The 22305-nt window shown below is 44.0% G+C and overlaps 1 protein-coding gene across 1 annotated transcript in view; it reads left to right on the top strand.

The window, feature by feature from the left end:
• Nucleotides 1–20647, top strand: part of KCND3 (potassium voltage-gated channel, Shal-related subfamily, member 3) — a 119078-nt gene extending 98431 nt beyond the window's left edge. The window contains exons 3-7 of the mRNA XM_009888435.1: nucleotides 7381–7482; nucleotides 14487–14579; nucleotides 17219–17275; nucleotides 18241–18488; nucleotides 20443–20647. Coding sequence (XP_009886737.1) covers nucleotides 7381–7482; nucleotides 14487–14579; nucleotides 17219–17275; nucleotides 18241–18488; nucleotides 20443–20647 — 705 coding nt within the window. The remainder of the gene's footprint in view (nucleotides 1–7380; nucleotides 7483–14486; nucleotides 14580–17218; nucleotides 17276–18240; nucleotides 18489–20442) is intronic.
• The last annotated feature ends 1658 nt before the right edge of the window (nucleotides 20648–22305 follow it).

Below are 22305 nucleotides of genomic sequence, written 5' to 3'. Positions count from 1 at the left end.
CGCCCCCCCCCCCCATGTTTTCACCCTCTCCCCGGGGAAGGTGTGAGCAGTGCTATGTGAAGCTTTTACCTTCCTTTTCTGTCGCTAACCACAGGCCTCCACACCATTAATTAGTGTTCATCTATCAGGTCTCGTAAGTTGGCATGTGACACTAGATCAAATTCTGTTAATTTCTCCATCCCCTGAATACTTTATAGCTATTAATTAGGGGTGTGAGCCGTGTGAAAGAAGTTATAAAAGTGAGATCTGGAAACACCGACAGACAGATAAATCACAGGCAGACAGATGCTCATCACACTTTGCTTTCAGTGAAACGCAGAGACTTACTTTAGAATAACAGAAAACAGCAACCTCTCTATTAATGATGCAGAAAAACACAAGGCTCTTTTCTGGAGAAGATATTTGTTAAGTAATACATTTCCAGACAAATTCTGACACCCTAATTTGCACCCCATAATACTTCACTTTAACTCTATACCGTATTCCCACTACAACTGGTACAGCACCTCTTTGACCACACTTCCCTGGAGCGATTTTGACCCAAGCGCTAAACTCTGTTACAGCATCAGGAATACCAAAAAAAAAAAAAAAAAAAAAAAAAAAGCATATGTAGGAATTTCTTTTGTCATTATTTTGAGGTAAACTTGAGAAGTGCCGTGAGCTGGCTCGGCCAGTCAGCTAGACCAGTAGCGTGGGAACCTCAGCATAGCGGAAGCTTTGAATTTCAGCCAAGACACAGTAACTGTGTATAACATATTTCGATCAAGGAAAAACTGTCCATAAGGTCAGCTCGTATGGAGATCAAGGTCTGACTGTAACCCTTACTGGGTGGATGGATAACTAAAAAAAGGTATTAGAAATAAGCAGGGCATCTACAGAAGATAAAATTACAAAATGGCCTCCAAAAAAGCTTACTACTTAAATGTCAAGCAAAGGAATAAAGTGAGAATCGTCAAGCTCTACAAAAAGTGAAGTTTATGCTATTCTTTCCTGTAGAATGCAGCAAACACCAGAAGGGGAATGGTCTATGTAAAAAGACGACATCAATACAATGGCAACTGAGTAAAATTGGCAACAAATACATGCAGGTTGGAAATCAGGAGAGTTTTCTAAGAGAAGAACAAAGTTCTAAAATAAATGCCCAGTAGGAGTAAGCGCTTCACTCAGTTTAAGCCAGAGCTTGTTAAATTCAAGATGAAAACGTACAAAAGGAAGTTTGCAATAGGAGGGGACCAGTCTCCGTGCTCCAGGGGCTTCCTGACCGCCCTGCATTTCTTGCCGCAAGTTTTGCGTATTATGACAATTTTTAAAAAGTTCCAGATTTAATCAGCCAGGATATCTATGACTAGTAGAGAAGCCGAGATCCATTAAACTCCATTTTCTGTGCATTGTTCTATAAATAGATCGAACATCATGTTCTTCAGTGTTGGAAGAGATTAAACGATATGGTGCATTTGAAATGATGTTCTGTTGCTTTAATGGTGCCAAGGGTAAGGTAGGATTAAAAGGAGAGCCACAGAGGAGGGGAGGGGAATCTTTCATCTCTGGAAAGTAATGAAGAGGCCCAAAATAAGATCAAGGTCTGACTGTAAGTGGCTCTATCAAATTATATAGGAATATAATGAGTTCTACACTATCTAATTTCCATATGCAGCTCTACAACATCTCCCCCAAAGCAGAAATGACAGAATATTTAAACTCGGCTCAAAAGCTGTTTAACGTAAAGATTTGAGAGGAAGAAAAGCCCAGATGTGCATACTTTGGTTTTTAGAAAAAAAAAAAAAAAAGGTTAAAAATGACAGAAAGATGATCTGCAGAAACTAACTTTTCTAACAGTGCTGTAAGTCCGCTGCCTGCCCATTACAATAGCCAGATGGAGCCGTGGCTAGCAGAATAACAACTAGTACTTATTAAATGGGCCATTTGCTTTTCAAACAGCCATTATTTCACTCAGCGTTCAAACACATGTAATAACGCTGCGTCCTAATTTGGCAGCCCAGCCTGTTTCCAGGCTTTGTTAAAGATGGCGTATCAGCTTCCCAGAGCCGTAAGTAGGACAGATGATCGGCGTTGCCTGATTATATTGAGGAAAGCACTCCACAGACAGTAGATTCATTTAATTTCTTGTCCACTAGTATTTTTTTGAATGTTTTTTAAAAGAATTTTCCATTTTCTGCTTGGCAAGGAAAAACTACCCCAATAGGCCGGGGAGCTAAGCTATTTTCCACCAGACGAAGGTTACCTCCATTCCCTTTCCAAGTTACATATGTGCACCGAGTTCCCACTCAGCAGTACAAATTGAAGTCTTGCTGAATCCCTTTCTGAATTTTATGCTAAAATTAGTCAAAGGTACCACAGATGAGATCATGTTAGGAAGGTGAGAACACAACTACAAGAAAACACATTTTTGTCATTCCACGCTCTAAGCCCTGTTGTTAAGTCTGCAGAAACTCCATTATCTTTTCTACAGCCTAAAGTCAACTATGTTCTTTCCATCTAGAACTTAAGTCCAGATCCAAACTAGCAACAGATGCAGAAAAACACAAGAAAATTGAGCACTTACTGAATGGCTGTGATATTTCGGCTTGGGAGTAAAAAAATCAGATCAAAATATTCTGTTGATTACTTTTGAGAACAGGTTCATTTCAGCCTTAGAAGGCCAGTGGTGTACAGCTACTGCACCACTGGACTCACTGCAGCAGTCAGCAATAGATCTACGCATATTCAAACTACTAATTGTTTAGGGGGAAAATGTGAAGCACTGTTAATTATGTCCTGTAGCTGCATTTTCTGCCAGGAGTGCACTTAGTGTTGTTTTAGCGGATGAAGTTAGACAGGATATGGCCTGGAGCAGCTCCCATATGGGAAAGGCCGAGAGAGCTGGGAGTGTTTAGCCTGGAGAAGAGAAGGCTCAGAGGGATCTTCTTAATGTATCTAAATACCCGAAGGGAGGGTACAGAGAGGACGGAGCCAGGCTCTTTCCAGTGGTGCCCAGCGACAGGACCAGAGGTGATGGGCACAGACTGAAACACAGGAGGCTCCGTCTGAACATAGGGAAACACTTTTTCAGCGTGAGGGTGACCGAGCGCTGGCACAGGCTGCCCAGAGAGGTTGTGGAGTTTCCATCCTTGGAGGCGTTCAAGAGCCACCTGGACAGAGTCCTGGGCTAGGCTGCCCTGCTTGAGCTGGGGACAAGGAGACCTCCAGAGGTCCCTTCCAGCCTCAACCATGCTGCGAGGGATAATGCTAATAACAGCTCCAGTCCAAAGAGGGAGCAGGAGCAGACCCAGGACCCCTACATGTAGTACCTGACATACGTGTACTCCAGTCATCTCCTTGCTCAAGAACAGAAGAGCTGGAAAGCTGAAGATGTCTGGCAAATACGAAATTACATCATAGATTGTAACTTAATAGTTTATTATACCACATAAATCAAGAATGAACATTATCTCCATAAGAACTAGATGAAAATCATCAATAAATAATAATTAGCTGTTTCCTGGGCCTGCCATCTGGTAAGCATTTCTCCTCGCCAGCAACTGCTGCTCCTTGCACTTCTCCAAAGCAGCTAAAAGATGAAGATGGGCTATTCTTTCTTTTTGTCAGTCTCTTTAGGAAATGTAGATACCCAGGACGCTGAGAGCCCCTTCCATCATCCTCACCACCGTATCTCAGCACTCCACGTGTACAGGGCTTCACTGTCCTTCCTGCTTATCCCGAATCTCCAGTTTCTTAAAAAGCAGTAAGGAGCCAGAAGTACTGAGCCCTGCCTTCCAGCCTGCTCGCGGCAACACGTGGGCTCCAAGATAACCAAATTAATCATTCTAACCTGTAAGTGGCTGTCATTAGTATTATTATTTTCATCATATAAATTATCTTCCAGATTAGGTCATATGCATTTTGAGATCCTGTGGTTTCCTAGCAACTCCTCTTACCACTCTACATGCAGACACAGTGTGCCGTTTTCTTTTCCTTTTTTAGACTCTCCACACAGGGGTTATATTCAGTAACAGTGATCTCAGGCCTGGCCCTAACAACCTTTAGTCTGTCACATTTGCGGGATAAGATGCAGAAGACAGCCATCCCCCCACCCCTCAAAAGACACGGTCCTCCACTTGTCCATCTTCTGTCCTGCAGACCAGAAGCACTGAGCTCTGCAGGACAGGGACGACAAAACCATATCCACACATGTGAAAAACTGGCAGAATTTGGAAGACCCCATCAGCATCATTCTGACAGCAAAATATGTGACAGTACATGGTACAGTTCCCTGCAAAATACTGCTGCTTCAAAGCTTGCGTGGGGTGCCCTCAGGTCGAGACTTTCGCCTCTGTCATTCACTCCTCACCTGATCTGCCAAAGCGCACCTCTGCCGGCCAAGTCCGGGCTGAGGCGTTCCAACAGGTACCACAAACTCCCCCAAAACAGCTGGTTTTACCCGCTTCCTCACCCTAACCCCCCTCTTACACTGCTGCCGGGTGCTCTGCAAGTCCTCAATCCACTTTGCTCAGACACATAAGCCAGTGTGGAACCTCCACGGCACATCGGAGCGGAGCGCTGTGCTGCACTTAAACCCTTTGTCACCGCCAGACACGATCAAAGTACCGCGTCCCACATAAACATGGGGCAGGTACCTAAATGTCATGTTGAGCTTGTGTCACTTGATAGATACGCTGTCCAAATATGCACGTTTACACACAGACTTTCCCATAAAAACACAAACTCTGATTTTAGAGTTGTTTCTAGTCCAATGTGGGAAACTGTCTGGAGGGCCAAACCAATTTTAGGCACCAATTTTAATTAACTTCTCTAGCTGAGTTAATCAAGATATCTACCAAATTTAATCATGACGGGGGCACAAAGTTAGGCAATGTGACTATCCTAGACAATCTTTTGTGCAAGGAGAATACGATTAACTTCTGTCCTGCCCCACTGACATTTTTTAAAATAACAATGTCTGTTCTAAACTACAAAAGCTATGGGGCTTAATTATTTAGATAGCTAGTGGCCCTGTTTCAAAGAAGAAAAGAGAACAGACCTCAGAAATGAACCATCTTCAGTCCACGTGGAGTACAGCTATTAATATTTGATCCCCTGCTAGCCTGGAGGCAGAGGGAATAATGTTCATTACAAGAGCCTAAGACTGAATCCACTTTAACAATTGACTGAACTGAAGATGAGGATGAAACCCTTCCTGCTCCAGGTGAGCTGGGTATGTTGGGGGACTCCGGTAATTCCTACAGCAAAGGAGCGATATTTTGTCAAGCACAGAAAGGGAAGTCATCTGTGGTTGCCATCAGAGCCTCACTGTAAAGACCATCACTGGATCCAATATCCAGTCCTGATACAGAAGAGATAAGGTCACTGTGAGAAGTAAGGAACAGAGACACAAAGGCATATACTTGCAAATAGAAGAAATAATTTAATGGAAGTGTAATTAACAGGAAGAGAGAGACAATGCCACATAACTGGGAAATGGAATATCCTTCAGTCCCTTATCCCCCGCTCTCTCCCTCTAACGCTCATGCAATAGTAGTCATCTGCGGTTTTTGCTCCGGATTACAGTCTCAGGCCACTCTCATTCAGGGCCTAGAGCAACACCGCAGTTTAGGAAAGTCTTCAGAAAAACTGAAGATCTGATTTAATTTTCTTGTTGTACCCTCAGTCGACATCCTGCGAATACCACTCGTGCCCCTTCCACAGAGTGGGCAGATCGTCCTGTGCGACACCTCGGCCCCAGTACCGACTAAGTTTCATCAGAGATTTCACTCTCATACACTGACCCGGAGTCTTAGCGTTAAATGGGACAATGAAATCTAGGTGAAGTATAGAAAAGAAAGTCAATTTGGGATGGCCCCATTTTGGGGTGTCAAAAGAAGACCTATTTTTCAGACTGGTCATAGTCTGTGTCACCCAATTAAAGCTGCAAACCAGTATCCTGTACGTATCTTTGCCTGAGAAATTGTCTGCTTAAGCAGAACCTTTTAAGGTTAAACAAATCTTTCAAATGTTCAGGGCCAGAGTCACTCACGCATGTACAGTAATAGAGCTCCTGGAATTATTACACTCTCTGGACCCACTGCCGGTATTTGCCTCTTGGCTTTACTCTTCCTACAGTGTATACCCATTAGCACCTCTAATTAGAAAGGAAAATCACGAGTTCCATGTTATTTAAAAGATTATGCAGCATTTTAAACTACAGCACAATGTAATTATTTTTTAATAGCCACAGCTATTTCATGTATTTACTTTTAATGGTGTTTGAGTCATAAATTAACAGTAGAAAAGAAAAAGGCAAATCAGCACTTGACAGAGAAGCAGGCAACAATTGAAAAGAAAAACTGAAATGCTAAAGACTGAGTGATCAAAAAGGAAGAGGGCCCAATTAGTTTTTCTTGTTTGCTTTAATCCAAACTGCTTTTTATCATCTAACTTGTCCCCCTGGAGTCAAGAAGGTCAGGGATAAATAAAAGCAAGAAGAGTTGAATGTCTGTGTTGTTGTAGAGTGACTTCTGTCAGTTTGTCAAGAGATGCGTATTTTTGGACAAAGTCTTGAATGATCAGATCCCAAAGTTAATAAACTGCCACTGCAGAGGACAGCCCGCCGTCACTGCGGCCGGGGTGGCACTGCGCTAGCTGCAGCACAAGCAGAGCAAGTGACCACACAGATGTCAGCACAGAGCTGCAAGAGAGAGGATTAAACCACCAGAGAGAAGGTGAGCCATGGAAGCAACATGTGCGCAGAGCACGTGCACACCGCTAGATCACATACCATCTTTCAGTCAGTCTATGACAGGAGTATGTCCAAGACAAGCGTCTCTAGTTGCTTTGCATCTCACCCCCAAAAAAGGGCTATTAACTTTTGGAAGGATAAACAAATCTGCAGCACCCCATTCCTTACCTCCGGAAAGCTGTGAGCACTGAGGCAGATGTGCTTCACAGAATTCACAGAATTCACAGAATTGTTAGGGTTGGAAGGGACCTCTGGAGATCATCTAGTCCAACCCTCCTGCCAGAGCAGGGTCACCTACAGCACGTTACACAGGACAGCGTCCAGGCGGGTTTTGAATGTCTCCAGAGTGGGAGACTCCACCACCTCTCTGGGCAGCCTGTTCCAGTGCTCCACTACCCTCAAAGTAAAGAAGTTCCTTCTCATGTTAAGATGGAACAGACACACATACTCACCCGACCCCCGCAGACAGACCTGCACGAGCTGTTCTCAACAGCGCTTTGTCCTCTCTGCACACCCCTTGTATTTCACCCCCAGGCTTTTTCAGGCAGAGCGAGAACCTGACATTTCCTTCCTCCTGCTATTGCCAGCACAGGACCGGCCACGCGGCGTGCCAAGCTCTAACTTCAGCTTGTTTGCCTCCTTCACAGAAAGCCCGGCTTGCGAGGATTCGAGTGGCCAAAACGGGCAGCTCCAACGCTTATCTTCACAGCAAGCGCAACGGCCTCCTGAACGAAGCCCTCGAGCTGACGGTAAGTGTAGAGACAACATCTCCTTCCACAGAGTTTGAGAAGCTCTCTATTCCCACTCCTCTCCCCGGGCTCCCTCCCCTTCTCTCTCCATTGCCACCTAATTGCTCATTATCCGCCGTGGCAGCCGCGCACACGGCATGGCATTATGCTATAATTATGTTTGTGTACTGTATGTGCCAAGTGGAGGGACAGCTGGAATCCAGTTGCAAGAGTGGATGGGAGGAAAAAAGCTTTCTTGGGCTCCTCCTTGAGCTGGGAAAGGACGTGGCCCTCCAGCAATGACCAGGTTCCCCATTCCCTTAAAGCTCTCTGTGCCACAGAGCTGTTGGAACTGCACTGATTTATACCACCCAGGGTCTGCCTACACTATGAATATCCACTCTCCTTCAACATAGAGTTATTTATTTCAAGAGTCTCCCTCTAATACGGACTATCCGGAGGTATTTAAAAGGCGTACAGATATGGTGTTTAGTGGTGGACTTGGCAGTGCCAGGTTAACGGTTGGGCTTGATGATCTTAAAGGTATTTTCCAACCTAAAAATTCTATGATTCTATCTAATCAAGCCCAACAGGACAGGAAAATATTCCCTAGCTCCTGTTTCAGGCAGTTCGGTGGTGGGTTTATTTTTAACAGAAAGGCCTCTGGAGGCTAATACTAGCTGTTCAGGAGAAGAAAAGTTTCAAGTGCGTCAGATTGCTCAGCAGAATCAGCGAAAAGGAGAGGAGGTTATTACATTAAGCCTGATCAACACCAGAGCAGGTATTAGCACATTTCATGGATTTCATTTCAAATAAATCACCCTTTCATGCACGTGGGGAGCAAAGAGCGAGATGAAGCATGCTTAATTGAGCCACCAGAGCTGCCTAGCACTTGTTCACGCATCCTTACTTGGGGCATAATCCTTCAAACGTCTACTATTTCCCCTGGCACGCATCCTTGCATTTGTAAAATCAAAGCCAAAAAACCTTTTCAGGTCACGGTGAAAGCTGCTCACTAGGACCCGAGCCCACTCCTCCCCCAGTTCAGTGGGTACAGCACACAGAGGGAAACCTTATTTAGCACGTAGGATGCTACGCAGTGCGGACCGAGATAGGGAAATCTGTCCCTTTACAACTGCAAGAGTTTTTAAACTGAGCCTCCAAAAGCACTTCTCATGAAGTACAGATTTGGAGGGTAGGATGCCCAAATCAGTTTCTCTTCCCCCCTCCAAAACAAGTTGGAGCCTTCCGACTACACATCTAATGTTGTCTCCTGCTCTGCGAATGGCAGCGACACTCAGAAAATCTGTTTCTTGAACCATATGTTGCTGTTGAGCAGTTCAAGAAAAGTTTCTTTATCAAGAACATGAGAGACCAGGAAGACTGGTCACACCTCGTCCAGAGCCTTATCCCCACAAAGGAAAGGCTCGGGGCTGGGATGCCAGCTCAGCTGAGATTCTGCTATTTCATTACCCCGGAACATGCAAAAATTTGACAAATTTAAAGCCTCCTTTGGAGCTTCACATTTCTAGTTTTTAAAATGCCAGAAGAGCTCAGCAGGGACACTCAGTTTGCACTTGATCTTCCAGCCTGTCATCCCAACAAGAATCTCCTCACTTCTCCTGTCAACCACAACTCTCTGCCAAGACCACTTGCGGAAGAGCAGCTGACGCACCAGTGCTTAAGTCCAAAATGCAAGAGGTTGAGAGAAATATTTGGCTGAATTGGTTCATTTCCTGGCACTTACCCAAAAAGGAGTAGAAGAAGGGTCATTTTGTTGGCTACAAATCTACTGTAGACACAGGAAGGAAAACAAAAACATTTCTAAAGAGGTTCTAGAGGATTTTTTTTACCCATTAATAATTAAATTTAGATATATAGCAGCACCCAGAGCAGGTCTCCCCAAGTGTTTCTGAGTGCAACTTGCTTTCTGGGGGGCTTACAGCTCTAAATGCTAGCATGACTCCCCCAAAGCCCAATAAGATCCACAAATCCTACTTTGAAAAGCACTGAATATTGTATACATTTGTATTAATACCTTGCAAGAAAATATCCCCACCCTAAGGAACCTCCTGTTGAAATAATCAAAGGCACAGAGGACAGGGGAGTAAGAATTGCCATCCACCCATGACATACGGGAGCATAATTTACTAAGAAGGAACTTGCCAAAGCCGTGCCTGGCATCTGCGCGCCCACCGGGAAATGGCCTTTGCCTACCCGAGGACTAGCCTCACGCCTCAGTCAAGAACCAAAACATGTCTCTCCACCCGCAGGTACTGGCATTAATTAATTACAGAACTGCAGAGCATCCTTTGTTGTAAAGGTATACGTGGCCGTTTGAACTCCACAAGGCAAGGTTTCATGTCCTTCCATTTTATGGCAGGAGAACAAACTATTCTTCAAAGTACTAGATGTGAATGACAGCATAGTCTAGCCAGCCAAATTTTTTAAGCTGTAAAAATAGGAAGGAATGTGACTTCTGTAGTTGCTATATTAGGGGCCAAAATATTATCTACATACTGTGCATATCTGTCGGTCAAATTAGTATCAAACTGCTTCATCGGTCAGGTACACATCCCATTTTGATACCTTGCCCAGGACTCATGCTAACTTTAATGGACTTCACGTGGCCAGATTGCCATCGGGCTGGTTTGTTACCCAGCAGTAATTCCAATCGCAATTACTACACGGCCATCGCTAGATATCATCACTTTCATCATTAGCAATCACACAGTACTCCGATCAACGTATAATTGTTTTACAAGCGCCCAGCAGATTGCCCTGCACTCTGGCACCTTGAGGGTTTACCCAAGAAAAACAACGGCCCCGGAACGTATCCTGGCTGTGGCTCTGCAGTCAAACTAATAAATTGGGAAATAGGGACTGTTCAAGATTCCGGAACATGTGCCAGAATGTCCTTTCGTTAGCACCAGAATGAATACTCTGACACCATCTTTCAAGGGAACAGCATGTCTTCAGCCTGTAGCCTTGCATCAAGGTAAAGAAAAGGCAAAGAAAAGGATTTATCCAAGACAGCAGCAGGAAGGAGTTCTGCTCCTAGCAAGGATACAGACTCTTGCTTCAGAAACGTGGATTTGTGGCATTTTGCATTTGCCATCTAGACATGAAGTACTCAGACTGTTTTCTTCTCATTTACAGAGATTTTTAGTGGGCTTTATGTCAGAAGTGCTCAAGGGATGGTGAGCTTCTTCCCATGGCAGCAGCCTACATATCCTCTTAGCGTTAATCTCCTTGTACAGCTAGCTGAAATTCCCTTCTAGCTAAAATGCTAGGAGGTGGATATCCTAGGAACAGTAAGCTGTGAGGTCTTGTGCCTTTTCACAAGCATTAGCCATAGATAAGCGTTATAGCCATTCTCATGGGAAGGGACAGTCTAAACACTGAATCAGTTCATCTCAGTTCACCAGTGTCCAATTTGGTGCACTGAAGCACTAAGTAGAAGAGGTAAAGTGGAAGCATTTTGGATTTCAGAGCTGACACTACAGTGTGTTTCAGTCTCCCTCCAAGCAACCAGCAGTTCGGTGAATGTCTTCCAAGAACAAACTGAATGGTAGCTGGCACCATATCCTTGCAAAACTGGCATCCCAGCTCAAAAAGAAACCATCTCCTCTCCTCCCCCCCACCAGCTTTTTCATTACAGCCAGACTTTTCTAATGAAGACACAGATTTTGTTTGCCTGCAGTAATGTAGGTACCACTGATGCAATCTCTAGAGGTATACATTCCTCAACAGTACTATCAAAATGCCAAGCATTTGTGTGATGTTGGCACTCTCACCGTCATCAGGCAGTAGTTTCTGCAGTTCTCATTCTTAATTTGCATGCTAGGATGTTCTCAGTGATCGCATACTCTTTATTACTGAAAACACTGAGCTGACTGAAGAAAAAGTGAAAGGAAGATAAGGTACGAGTCATAGTCATGGATGCCACTCTTTATTCCTGGTCACTGCCACCCCTGGACCCATTTCCACCAGCAGCAAGCCCAGCCTGGATGTGGAAGGCAGGGGGAGAGACTAAGTTGTGCTGCCAAAATTGCCTTAGATCTTCTGCCAGAGGTCTGGAAGCTCTATCTTTGCTTTCAGATTCCATTTAGACCTCCTCTCAAGCAAATCCTCATAAAAAGATACTGTTTGCAATATGTGCTCTTTCTCTCTCCTCTTCTAGTGTTTTAGTGCAGCGTCATAGTTGCTTTAGGGCTTGCAAGGACCTCCATGGGAAACATTCCAACACAGACTTCGGCAGAGTCAGTAATCTCAGCAGGGTACAAACAGGACCTGCTTGATGTGTTAGCTCACCAGGAGGATTGTTAATAAGAAAAATGGAACGGATTTTTTTTTAGGCCACTTCTAAAAATACTTCTGGGAATGCTCCATCTTCCAAAACAACAGCAACAAAACAAAAAAAAAAAATCCATAACCTGCCTAAGATGCATTCCCATAGGAATCTATTAATTCTGTGTACAGTAAGTCAGCTTCCTTCATGTACCAGTTCAGCAGTGTTTTGGCACCTGTCAGAGGCAGAGTTATTCCTTCACTTAAGGATCACAGAACCATCCCAGAAAAGGCATCCAGAACGTGCATGTGCAGTGAATCACTGGGACACATGGGTGTATTTAAAAGCGATCCTTTAAGCATAGTTGAATTTGACCCCCTTGAGAGCAACAGACAATGTCTTGGCACTTCTGCCAAGATATTCTACCATCTCTCCCATCCCACCCATCTTCTCTCTTGAACAGTTAGATACTGCTGTTTCGTGTCTAAGTAGAGATTCAAGCCACGCACATCAATGTTCAGCTTTCAGATTCAAGCATTACAGAAGACACCAGGCACCCCTTACTTATGGAGCACAGGGAAACATTTTACAACACTTAATTGCTATTTTAATGCATGCAATTGTCTGAAAATGCTAGTCAAAGACACACGCAGATTAATGTGTCATGAAATCACAGTGAATTTCAAAATCAGGAGCTTAAGTAGTAGTAGTAAGAGAACATCCTCGACATCCACTACAGAACAGAGAAAATGAGAAAAATAATGCTGGGTCTCAAATAGCACAGAAACTCTCTCCTTCCATTCCGGAGGTGTATCTGATCATCAGATCATAGGATAAAAGACATGCTATATTTTGAGGAATACAAGCATCTGATTCACTGATACAGCACAGAAAACAAAAACCCAGAGTCCTAGATCTCTCCCCCCCCCCACGAGTTGACTAAATTGGCCTATTACAGTTTTGATGGATGCCCAATGCCAAGCTTTCTGCATGAGCTAAACATTACGCACATACTGGATTCGAGCTCCTAACCTCTGATCCATTTCTACTTCAGCTGCTTCAAGCGGATCAAGCCCCTCAGCTTAACAAAAGCACAGAGATTGGTCTGAGATCTGTAGCTTATCCTAACCACTAATAACACCACAGTCTGAGCAGTCTCTTCCCCAAATCACCACGTGCACACAAACCTGATGTAGGAGTGGAGAACAGAGCAGCAGAAGTGCCTCAGTCAGTCCTTCCAACTCAGAGCCCACAAACTGCCACAAGCAGTTCGTCCTCTCAACTCTTCCTATGCCTTCCTGGGAGGGACCACTCCTTTTAACAGTTTTTCAGCCTAAATACTCTCAGCTGTACCCACTCCCTTCCCAGATGGCACAGGCTGCCTGCCTGCCTCAAAGCACACCCTACTCTCTGAATGAGCTTCCTTATTTCTTAGCCGCATTTCAGCAGTTTGGGCACACAGGGGAAAGTTGCTCCCTCGTTGTCCAGATGTTGCTGTAGTCAAGTATCTGGATTGTGAGGTCTTTGGAACAGGTTTGTCTTGTTCTGGTTTTGTGCTAAATGATGCACAGAGGGTTCCTGGGCACTGGGTTACTAAAACATAAATCACAGTAAGCCATTCTACTGAGTGAGAGCCACAATCCATTAGAAACTAATGAAGATGGGACCTTCCTTCTCCTAGGGAACTGCTGCCGTATTTCAGGGGAACATAAACCCTTTGCCACTGCTGGATGATGCTTCCTCATTTGCCATATGCTTGAATAGGTTGATTTATATATATTAATTCTTACATACATAGCATCTGCCTGTTCCTCCCTTCTCCCTGCCTTTCCAAGAGGGCTTGGCCAAGGGCGGTTACACATCTCCAGTCTGCACTGAACCCAGTCCTCAGGACCCGCTACAGACTCCCCACCAACAACCTGCTGTAGGTGGCCCTGCTCTGGAAGGGGGTTGGACTAGATGATCTCCAGAGGTCCCTTCCAATCCTGGCCAGTCTGGGATTCTATAACCATATACACCGAGGCAGAGAAAGAGCAGCCCCTTTTAATACACGGCAGGCACAAAGTGTGGAGAACACTGGTGATGGCCATGAGGAGGAGAGACAGACCCAGGAGTCCCATCTCTAGAAACAGCATTACAAAGTCCAAGACGTGAAGCCGGGATTTGCATATTTTGATGTGGCATGCAGCCGTGCCTCGGGAGGCTCTGGCAGTACCGCACACGAGTGCCAGCAGGCGCAAGGTCGGGCAGAGCCAGGCTCCCCGCTCAGCCGAAGCCAGACAGCTTGGGTTTTGTCTCCTAACAGAGACCAGAGTTCAGGGTACATCTGTTGGCATTCAAAGGTCACGTCGAGATTAAAAGTCTTAATGTTGTTTGTTGGTTTTTTTTTTTAATAAATGAGGACAGGTTCTTTTTCTTCTTTACCTTCTGGTTCCTGAGCCCTGACATCATATGTTAGCAGTATTTCCCAGGTGTCCTCCACAGCTACAAAATGGCTACAAACTCACTGGTTTTGAACCAAAGCCGAGTTCTTCACCTGAGCCTACAAGCCAAATCATTAGGAAAAAGAATGAGGTAACCTCGTAAGAGTCATGAGAAACACCTGAGAGCCGGCAACACTGAAATTGTTGTCTTTATCCCTGTGAAAGCTAATGCTGGTAGTTCTGCTTCTTTGCATGGTTTTACACCTGCTTTAGATTTTGGTTTTTTTCTCCCCCTTTTTCTGGCTATTCAGGGATCCACTGAGGATGAACAGCATATGACTAAAGGCACCTCCTTAATTGAAAGCCAACATCACCACCTGCTGCACTGCCTGGAAAAAACAACCGTAAGTAGCAACACAATCCTTTTACATCTTCCCAGGTCGTTGTGCCTGGCCCAGGCTGCCTACGGAAAAGACGTGCACTCAGTAGACATACAAACTATGCCAGAGGGGGCTGGCGCTCAAGCTCCCAAGAATGCCCTCATTAAAAAAAAAAAAAAAAGTAATTACTGTGCAAAGGGATAAAGATGTGATTATCTGCTACTCCACAGTCATCTACACCAGTGCAAAGTCAATAGCAGGCTGCTCAGCGAAGTTCACTTGAAGGTAAATAACTTCAGCATAGGGTTAGGGAAATCCTATAAACAGGGTGTCCATTAAGTTTAATTTCTTCAGTCCTCCTGAAAGAACTAAACTGCATTTGTCTTATGCTGTCAGTCAGACATCGTATATACACGTCACCTGTGCTAATGAGTAATAAAGGACAGTTCTGCTAACCACAGTCTGGTTGCCAGCGCCAACAGGCTGGAAAAAAGGAACCTCTACCCCTTGAAATGGCACAGAGCAGGTGGTCTCTCTTAATGGGTTTAAAGGTTGCACATATCTTTTCTCACTACAGTTCTGGTTAGGAGAGCAGGTAATCTATCCCAAAGCTAGTCAAGCAGATTCTGTGACAATGACTTTTCTGCTCAACTCATGCAAGGTGTTGGAGTGAGGATCTTATTTTTCATTATTAAGTGATTCTGTATGCAGAAGTCTCTTTTAACGTTTCAGATATTTATTTGATACATATGTTTTACTTCCAGGTATATATAAAAGGTTCTGCAGTAAAGGAACACATTATCTATACCATGGTTCATTCTAGAAAGAATGAAGAGAGGTTAACACTTGAAATATTCATGCCTTTTTCTACCTGCATCCATCATCAAATATACCTTTGATTTCTGACTTGCAAGGGCTTTCTTTTAGATAAATCACCGTCACATCCATAGTTTGGCTTATGCTGGAATAACACCACTTAGGCTTCAGCGATACACTGGAAGATGATGACTGGCTAATTAGTGACCTGCTGAGTACAGCTGGTTTATCACAATGAGCTATAAAGGTCACCATTCCAAGGACAGTGAACTGATTCTTCCTGTATCAATGACTATTGAATTTATTTTATAAGACTCATCTTGCCTTTATTTTTAGAAATTTTAGATGTTACATAACAAGCAGATATTTCACAATCTGACTCTTCAGTTTAATACTTTATCCTTAAAAGCTTCACTACTATGACCCATATTTCTCAAGCAAACTTCCATTCAGACACTCTAACAAATTGGCTGAAGCAAAGAAAAGCCGACAACCCCACCTCCAGGGTCTGCCCTTGTAAGGCCCCGACTTCGTAAAGGCTTATAGAAATTCTGACCTCCGCACAGGGCAGATGGACAGCCCTGGGCGCTGCATGAGTGGCTCCATCACTAACGAGCCGGATAGGGTGCTGGAAGTGACATGGCCAAAGCGGATCCTAATTTGGGGCTGCATTACCCTGCCGCGCTAACACAGCAGGATTGCCTCCAGCACACAAGCCTACTCAGATAGTGAGTCTCGGTGGTTGAAAATGTTCCAAACATTGCTTTTTTTTCTGCAAAGAATGGCAGTAACAGTAATCCTTTGAATTTTTATTAAAACCTAGAGGGAGAATCTGCACAATATTTAACGTGTTTTCCCCGACATTTTTCAGCTAGTTATTACCATGATGTTGCATCAAATCACATAGCAAGTTTGGATTCTGATCTGAAATTGTCAATCAAAACAGTTCAATCAGCTTGTGTGGAAACTCTTTATTTCACATCATCTATTAAAATACTATGCAACAGTTCTCCTGCCCAAAATTTAAACTGTAGTAAAAGAATTTTTAAATACTGAAGAGTCATTTTGTGACCAAGTTGCAGGAATAGAATGAGGAATGTACCATGGTTGCAAACTTGTTTCAATGGGCAATTCACCTTTCCTTAAACTAGGCAGAAGGATTCTAAAAGCACATGATTTATTGTCATGGTATCTGTGGTCATCACTAGCACACAGCTTTACAATTGAATGGCTCTGAATGGCTCACAAATCTGGTGTGTCAGATGACAAAGTGACCATAAAGTACTTGTAACCACCATAACAGAGGTTACTTTGTCATATCAACACAACAGATGGAGTTTGTTCAAACAAAAGGAGAGTTTTTCTACTTGTTCCAACTCCCAGATTGAGTATGGACATTCACATGCAATGTTTTCTCCAAATGCTGAGTGCATCGAACGCAATCCTTCAACCCAAACCTTTCTTCTGTGTTTCCACAGAGTACGATCAAAACCCATATCCATTGGTGACCCAATGGCAATACAATTCCAATTCGTTACTTGTGAATCAGCAGCTGGAACTTTGTTTTCCTTTGCCTTCACCTCTCAAAAGATCCAAGCAATAAATCTGTTACCAGTTTTGTTCTATTTCCAGGAAGATAATATTAAAAAGCTTAAGTGTGAGAAGGAAGGAACAAAGGGGTCTGATTCAGGCAAGGTTTGGTGAAGAGAAGGTCCGGTTGCCCATTCAAACTTGAGCGAGGCGGCTGGAATGCTGAGGCAATAGATGCAATGCTGGGACTAAACGTCTGGGTGCCGGAATGGACAATCAATTGTGTTTTTATCTTTTGTTGGCATGTTGTCCCATAGGGATTGTCCTATCTTGTGGATGATCCCCTGTTATCTGTACGAACTTCCACCATCAAGGTATTTCCTTTTTAATTCAATGTTTTCTCTATGGTCTCTGTGATGTGTCTAGAGAGTGTTTGCTTCCTTTCTCGTTCCTGGTCTTGTCCTTGGGAGTTTGTGCACGTGGCTCTTTTTGGCTATCCAGTGCTCTTGTTCCCTGTGAGAGTTGTTAGTTGTTCCAATGAAAACCCATGGCTGCTTCACCATGGTTGCTTTTGTTTCCCATGCTTTCTGATGCTGACAGGGGCTGGATGAAGTATGTTCACTAGAACTACTTGGGTGTTCATACACGCACATAAGAGTTCTTTCTTTCAGGATTTCTTGTTCCTTAGCACAAAAACTCTTTACAGATTCAGCTTTCTGAATTTCCTTCCCCTATACGCTTCCCACTCACCTGCCACGTTTATTTCCACTCAGCTAACAGCACCCAACGAGCTGCAGGTACGCTTTGCACCCAACAGCCAATACAAGCAACACCCTGCAATTAAGCTGCATGTCAAGATGGTCATGCAAATACAATCCAATCCAATCCTGTCCCCAGGGACAAAGAAAAAGGAGCTTAAATCCCCTCTTGGGTTTCATAACCATGTGGCATTGCAGATTTTTGAAGCCACTTCTGGAAACCAGACACAAAAATGAAAAGAAATCCGAACACAATGTATTAACCGTCTCAGACTACACAATCAAGACAGCATTGAGAGGCTATCGCGCTTTTGTCACTGCAACAGCTTCCCTTATTCCCCTACTGATGCAAGAGAGCAAAATCTTCTCTTGGTTGCAGTGAGTGGAAGGGCAGAACCATTTCTTTTAAAGACCTGCCTAGTGCGAATATTATCAGGCACAGAGGCAGAGAGCATCTTACACAGACGAGGGGCTGACACATCCCACCAACCTGGCCAAAGGTGCCGTTGAAAACAAACTGCTGTTGGGCCAAAGCTGTTGGTGTAACCAGAGAGTAATGGCACTGTTCTTTTCCCCGCCAGAACCACGAGTTCATAGATGAGCAACTGTTCGAGCAGAACTGCATGGAGAGCTCAATGCAAAACTATCCTTCTTCTCGGAGCCCCTCCTTGTCGAGTCACCATGGACTGACCACCTCCTGCTGTTCTCGCCGTAACAAGAAGACCACCCACCTTCCCAACTCCAGCGTGCCAGCCACTCGCCTCCGGAGTATGCAGGAGCTCAGCACCATCCACATCCAGTGCAGTGAGCAGCCCTCACTTACAACAAGGTACAGTAAGTAGGTTCTTGCTGCTAAATACTGCATGCGAGTCTCTGAATGAAGTGCGTTACCCAACTGACCGTTCTCGCAGGCCGATTCTGCAGCCAGGGAGAAGGGTCTAGTGCTGGGGGCATCTCTGGTTCCCTCCTTCTAATGACAACCCAAAGCAAGCAGCTCCTAGCTGTTCTGGGGAGAACCAGCTCAAAGCTAGACTCTAGTGCAGCTCTTCTCTGGCCAAACTGGACATAGAAGAATGAATTCCAGCTGAAACCTGCCTATGAAGTGCTAATCACACAGGCAGGAGCCAGCAGTTCCCAGCTGTGCGCCTCTCACCAAAGCCGGCACAGGACCACTTCACAGCCACCTCCCAGATAGCCCAGTACTTCCACACCTTTACTGGGAGCAGGCAAAGACAACCGGGTAATCAGTGTCTGTCAGCAGAAGCTGTTAGAGGGCTGTACACACTGCGATGGTCCACCAGGGACACTCACTTCACTGATTTTCATTGTCCAAAAGCCTAAATCACAATTGTAAGCATCAAGCATCACCGAGAAACAAATAAGGAGCAATTTCACAATGGTATTTTAGTAGCTCTCACCTAAAAAGCCATTAGTGACACAGGTGAAGAAGTGTTTCAGTAGAAAATTTTCAAATTTTCATTTTATACATATTTTGCTGGAAAAAAACATTTCTTCACCATATCTTTCTTGCAAATACTAAATTACTTTCAAAATCCCCCTCAGCCCATTAAGCTTCTTGTACACCAGGCTATTTTTGAATTTACCATTCTTCTTCTCCCCACTCCTATCAAAGGGATCCAGAAACTGAAACAACGCTGCCTTTAGGGCAGCAAGGCATTACTTTGTGCCAGGGTGAAGTCAGAAGGGCATTTCAGAGAATGAATTATGAATGAATAAGCACAAAACAAGTCTCTGGCTCTTGCAGTTTCAAGATGACAATAGTTTAAACCAGCACCTAAACCAGTAATTCAGGGGAATGTCAACTATTCTGCCTATTTCAGTGCTAAATCAGACACCGGTGATATTTTAAATGTCAACTCTGTCTGTTATTTCACTTGCTTATCAAACTGTGTGCGAATTGAGAGAGAAAAAACAGCTTTTAAGTGGTTTTTCCTGTGGAATGCAACTAACTGGGTGTACTGGTTACCACTGGCAGAACCACCCAGTCCCTAAGACTGCCCCACTCTCAGCTTGTGACTGAGGCAGCCGGGGGGGAGCAGAGTGGGTTCCGCCCTGTTCTGGGGATGCTTGAGCCTTCAAGAAACATCCTCTTGGTGAGTCACTCTGAGACAACAGCAGCAATAGCTTTCCAACTGGGAGCTTTACATTTTAAAAGGACGGGCCTTGTGTTTACAGCGAACTTGTTGGGCTGGTAATAGCAGACTCCCGTAGCTGTGCAGATGCACAGAAATCAACCTATCATTTTCCCTCTGTAATTAATTATAGGATGCAATTGATGCAGATCTAATAAGAATGCTCCCAGCTGGCCAGATCCTTGAAACTACTGCAGAAAGATGAAAAAATAGAAAAGATCAAGGGATGGTGAATTTGAAATGCAAGGAAGACAACATCTCTTTCTTAGAAAAGACCTGTGCTCTGAAAAGATACAGTACGCAGGACAGTATATTTAGAGATCCTCTTAATTAAACTAGAATTATGCAAGAATGAAAAGGAAACATAGAACAATTTGCCCTGTGAAAAGCTGCATCCTAACCGGGGGGGAGGGGGGATAATAAAAAAGCTTAGTGTAATCTGGGTAGGAATAACTGATGCCTTGCAGGAACAGGGGGAACATTTAAATGGAGTCAGTCTTCTGAATACTTTGGTCCCCTTAGTTCAAAGAAATAAGACACAGATTAAGAACAACTACCATTGCCATTCTTTCTGCTCTCTAGTTTAAAAGAAAAAAAAAAAAAAAGCCAAACACTAAATTTGTTTTCTAGTCGTTCCAGTCTCAACATGAAATCAGATGATGGGCTGAGACCGAACTGCAAAACTGCCCAGATAACGACAGCCATCATCAGCATCCCCACGCCGCCGGCACTCACGCCAGAAGGGGAGAGCAGGCCTCCGCCCAGCAGCCCCAGCCACTCCACGAACATTTCCACCACCACCACAAGCAACATAGTCAAGGTCTCTGCCTTGTAAGATGTCTCATGCACAGAAGGAGGCTGGAAGACCAGTGCCCCTCTCCCTCCACACCTCCATGTTCCTTTCTTGCTGCAAATTGTGCCTGGATGGACCAACCTGACGTTTTGTCATCGAATTAGCAATGGAGACCTAACAAGGCAGCTTTCTTCAGACTCGTGTTCATGCTGTGGACGGAGGAAGAATGAGGAGATGGAGGAAGAGGCTGGTTAAAGGAAAAACCTGCACGGAGAGCGTGTTGTGCCATGGTACAGGGCAAAAATCACCTGCGGAGGCTGGAGGGAAAGAATCATCATGGCAACAAGAGAGTCAATAAAGAAAATGGAAATATAACACTGTGTATCGCAGCACCTTTTTAAAGGTTTTTAATGGATAATATTTATTCATGAGGAAATGACTGAAAAGGTGAAAAACAATGGATTTTGTGAATTTTTTTCTTCATGGAGCAGAACCTTTAAACCAACCAAAATTTCACATTTTGTTTTCTTTTATAGGAAAAGATTTAGACAAAGAAGCCACCTGTCACAGAAATCTCTTTCCATTCCTCTGTGTGTGTGCGTGCGAGTGTGCAGCAGAACCCCATCAGAGCAACACTGAATTACAAAGAGCAGAGCATGTGTCCATGATTGGGTGCACAGTAGGAAAATACAAGCTTGTGTCAGCACAGCTATGTGCACACGCACACACACACACAACTGTTTCACCCTGGATGGCATTCTTTATTTAGACAATTTTGTATCCGCCTTTTAAGTCAATACAGTGCAATTGCAAACAGTGTGTTTGTCTGCTAATTATTGTCTGTGAAAACATATTTGTGGAAAAAAAAAAAAAAGACAGGCTTTAGTAGAGTTTTAGTCCCACATGGGTATCTGCTTTCTATTTTTGTTATCACTTACTTGTACGAGTGTGACTAGACTACCAGTTCTGTATTTTTAAAAAGAAAAAAAAAAAGGTAGGATTGTTTTTTAATACTGTACACACAAATGGCAAAGAATGAGAAAGCACTGAACTCAACTGCATCAAGCGTTCATAAGTCTAACAGAGGTTTCTTGTAATGTATGCCCATGCTTTTTTATTTCTGTTTTCTATATATAAATTTCTTTGCTAGCACTGGACATACAACCCATTGTAAATAGTAGCCAAATAATGTCTGGATCTATACTTGATAACAACTAACCCCAGAGCCAAATCCCTTGCATGGACAGAGAGGTGTTTGGCTTTTTCCCAGTCTTCGGGCTCCAGTTGTCTCCTCAATGGCTTCTGGGTTGCACTGATTTTGGGGGTAGACTAGGTTAGCAATTTTAGTTCTCCAGTCCCAGCACAGGATCTACAGCATGCATCCGCTTGAGAAGGGGGAGCAGTACTGGGGTTTGGAAAACAGTTGATAAAGTGTGGTAGAGACAGCATTTTCTTTTTGCAGTTCTACACTTAGTTTGGGAAAAGTCACACAATTCTAGTCAACCAAAAACTGAAGTAACACTGTGTGGTACTGCCAGGAAGCTAATCCTTCGAACCAAGCTGTGGTCAGTCCTAGCACCTCTTTCTGAGGTCTTTCTAGGAATGACTTATTGTAAGGAAACACATGGTCCTGAAACATAACTGATTTCACCTCCTAAGAAGAGTAACTTTTTCCTTCCATTCTGCCTTTCTCAAGTCCC

Source organism: Charadrius vociferus, unplaced genomic scaffold (assembly GCF_000708025.1).
Source record: "Charadrius vociferus isolate BGI_N301 unplaced genomic scaffold, ASM70802v2 scaffold1077, whole genome shotgun sequence".
NCBI lineage: Eukaryota > Metazoa > Chordata > Aves > Charadriiformes > Charadriidae > Charadrius > Charadrius vociferus.
Note: the sequence above shows the minus strand (reverse complement) of the source record. Positions and strands in the feature narration are given on the sequence as shown.